Source organism: Myotis davidii, unplaced genomic scaffold (assembly GCF_000327345.1).
Source record: "Myotis davidii unplaced genomic scaffold, ASM32734v1 scaffold358, whole genome shotgun sequence".
Classification (NCBI taxonomy): Eukaryota; Metazoa; Chordata; class Mammalia; order Chiroptera; family Vespertilionidae; genus Myotis; species Myotis davidii.
Genome location: NW_006290768.1, coordinates 683,800 through 687,387, shown reverse-complemented (window position 1 = coordinate 687,387; position 3,588 = coordinate 683,800). Strand labels below are relative to the sequence as shown.

Here is a 3,588-nt window from a genome sequence, read left to right as displayed (position 1 = left end):
GAGGCGGCGGTGCTGCGAGATGAGGGCGAGGAAGAGGCCGAGGTGGAGCTGGCGGAGAGCGGACGGCGGCTGCGGCTGCCGCGGGACCAGGTCCAGCGCATGAACCCGCCCAAGTTCAGCAAAGCCGAGGACATGGCCGAGCTGACCTGCCTCAACGAGGCCTCGGTGCTGCACAACCTCCGCGAGCGCTACTACTCCGGCCTCATCTACGTGAGTGCCCCCTGCCGGCGGGGCTTGGCTGGGGCGGGAGCTGGCGGCAGCGCCCTGCCTTGAATGAACGTGGGGCTGGCTGTTCATAATCTTTATCCCATGCCCTGTGACCATGCCCACACTTAGTTGCCTAATTATAAATTATTGGGGTTACCAGGACTGCCTCGGACCCCAGTGGGGGTGCCCCAGGATAGTGTATGGCAGACGTATCTTATTATTTCCCTAAAGTAGAAAGACTGCTGACTTCTCCCCTGGCTGGGCACCCAGCGTGCTCCGAGAAAGGGAAGTGGGTCTGTAATGATAACTAGAACCACTGAGTATGGAAAAGCACTAAGTGCCTGCCATACATGAATTCAGCTCCTCTTCCTCACACGGGTAGAGTCTGTTATTGTCCCCATTTTATCTAAAAGGAAACTGAGGCCCAGAGAAACTTAATACAATATAAGCTAACATACATTTATTTACTTATTTATTTAGGAAGAGAGAGGGAGTGATAGAAATATCAATGATGAGCCCTAGCTGGTTTGGCTCAATGGATAGAGTGTTGGCCTGTGGACTGAAGGGTCCCAGGTTCGATTCCGGCCAAGGGCACATGCCTGGGTTGCAGGCTTGATCCCCAGGAGGGGGCATGCAGGAGACAGCCAATCGATGATTCTCTCTCATCATTGATGTTTCTATCTCTCTCTCCCTCTCCCTTCCTCTCTAACGTCAATAAAATATATTTTTTTTAAAAAAGAAAAGAAAATATCAATGATGAGAGAGAATCGTTGATTGGCTGCCTCCTGCACGCCCACGCCGGGGAATGGAACCAGAATCCCTAGGTTCATGGGTCGACACTCAACCACTAAGCCACACCAACTGGGCATAAACTATCATTTATTAAGCATATATGAGGCTCTCTAAAATATATTATCTCATGGGGGTGGCTGACAAAAAATTAGTGTAGCAGATTGTAATGACATAATACATTACTTTGAGGAGATAAAAACTGATGAACACACACAGCTTACATAAAAACATGCATATTGTCTCAATACGTCTTCACAATTATAAAGCATTTATAGATGAAGAAACTGAGGCACAGAAAGATCAAGTTCCTTGACCAAGGTTACCCAGTTGGACACGGTGGACCTGAGTGGTCCAGTTCTAGGCTCTACCATGTTGCCAGGTTGCCTCTGAGATTGAGACGGGATCAAGGAGCCCTGCCCAAGGTTGCTCAGTGGTTAGAGCCTCACCTGGTGCACCAAAAGGCCCAGGGTTTGATTCCCGGTCAAGGGTGCGTACCTGGGTGGTAGGTTCGATCCCCTGTCCGGGTGTGTGCAAGAAGCAACCGATTGATGTGTCTCTCTCACATCAATGTTTTCTCTCTGTTTATTGATTTCAGAGAGGAAGGGAGAGGGAGAGAGAGTTAGAAACATCAATGAGAGAGAAACATCCATCAGCTGCCTCCTGCACACCTCCTACTGGGGATGTACCCACAACCAAGGTACTTACCCTTGACGAGGAATCGAACCTGGGACCCTTGAGTCCCCCAGCCGATGCTCTATCCACTGAGCCAAACCGGCTAGGGCTAAAAATATATTTTTTAAAAAGATCAATGGAAAAAATATCCTCAGGTGAGGATTAGCAAGCAAACCAACTGAAAGACAGGATTGGCCATAGTGAGGTGGACTGTGGCAGGGCAGTCTCTGTTAACAAAGCATTTCATGTCTCACGTTATGTAATCTTCACAGCAAACAAACGTACGAGGGCAGCGGTCCCTAACCCTGCCTTCACATTAGGATCACCTGGGGAATTTTTTTATTTTTTTAAATACCCACACCCAAGTCCCACTCCAACCCATTACACCCAGGCTCTCCGGGGGGTGTGGCGAGGTATTTGGCATTTTTAATAAGCTTCCAGGGCGGTTTTAAAGGGCAGCCAGAGCGTTGTTCAGAGCAAACAGGATTAGAGAGACTGACAAGGAATGTCGAGAATAATAGTGAAGAATAATCATGGTGGGTGGCTAGCAAATATTGACCGAGCACTTACGCTGTGCGGAGGACTGTTCCGAGTGCTGTATGGGGGTTATCAGCTCGCCTCTGTCGCCTGATGTTCAGGAATGTTGAGTGTCTCGGGTCCCGGGTCACACAGACATGATGGAGTCCTGCCAGGATTTGAACCCGGACAGCTGGCCCTGGAGTTAATTCTCCAAACACCAGCTTGGAGGGCTGGGGTCTCACTGCCTTGCTCATTTAAAGTGGCCACACCGGCCGAAACCTGTTTGGCTCAGTGGATAGAGCGTCGGCCTGCGGACTGAAAGGTCCCAGGTTCGATTCCGGTCAAGGGGCATGTACCTGGGTTGCGGGCACATCCCCAGTAGGAGATGTGCAGGAGGCCGCTGCTCGATGTTTCTCTCTCATCGATGTTTCTAACTCTCTATCTCTCTCCCTTCCTCTCTGTAAAAAATCAATAAAATATATTAAAAAAAATAATAAAGTGGCCACACCGAAGAAATCATCAAAATGCCTAGCTAAGCCCTAGCCCAGTGGTTCTCAACCTGTGGGTCGAGACCCCTTTGGCAGTCGAACGACCCCTTCACAGGGGTCGCCTAAGACCATCCTGCATATCAGATATTTACATGACGATTTCTAAGAGTAGCAACATGACAGTTATGAAGTAGCAATGAAAATAATTTTATGGTTGGGTCACAACATGAGGAACTGTATTTAAAGGGCCAGAAGGTTGAGCACCACTGCCCTAGCCAGTTTGGCTCAGTGGATAGAGCGTCAGCCTGCAGACTCAAGGGTCCCAGGTTCGATTCTGGTCAGGGGCATATGCCCGGGTCACGAGCTCGGTCCCCAGTGAGGGGGGGGAGGGGGCAGTGCAGGAGGCAGCCGATCAATGATTCCCTTTCATCATTGATGTTTCTATCTCTCTCGTCCCTCTCTTCCTCTCTGAAATCAATAAAAATATATTTTTAAAAAATGCCTAGCTAAAAGCCTAAAAGGCAAAGTGCTGGTGTTATATTTTAAAAAAGCTACAAAAACCCAATGAGAATAATCCATTTTTTTCAATAAATGATGTGATATATAAAAATATGAAAATGAATAAACTGGCTCCAATATCCACCCTATTAAGGGTCACAAAGCACAAGATTCGATTTTTTAAAATTAGATACATTTTTATCGATTTCAGAGAGGAAGGGAGAAGGAGAGAGAGACAGAATCATTGATCACCTGCCTCCTGCAAACCCCCCTACTAGGGATTGAGCCCACAACCTGGGCATGTGCCCTGACCGGGAATTGAACCGTGATCTCTTGGTTCATAGGTAGAACCTCAACCACTAAGCCACACTGGCCGGGCTTTGTGTGTTTTTAATTTGGGGGGTGGAGGCTG

The 3,588-nt window shown here is 48.4% G+C and overlaps 1 protein-coding gene across 1 annotated transcript in view; it reads left to right on the top strand.

The window, feature by feature from the left end:
* The window catches only part of MYH14 (myosin, heavy chain 14, non-muscle), a 76,732-nt gene that overhangs the window by 204 nt on the left and 72,940 nt on the right, over positions 1–3,588 (top strand). The window contains exon 2 of the mRNA XM_015564002.1: positions 4–210. Within this exon, the coding sequence (XP_015419488.1) occupies positions 4–210 (207 nt within the window). The remainder of the gene's footprint in view (positions 1–3; positions 211–3,588) is intronic.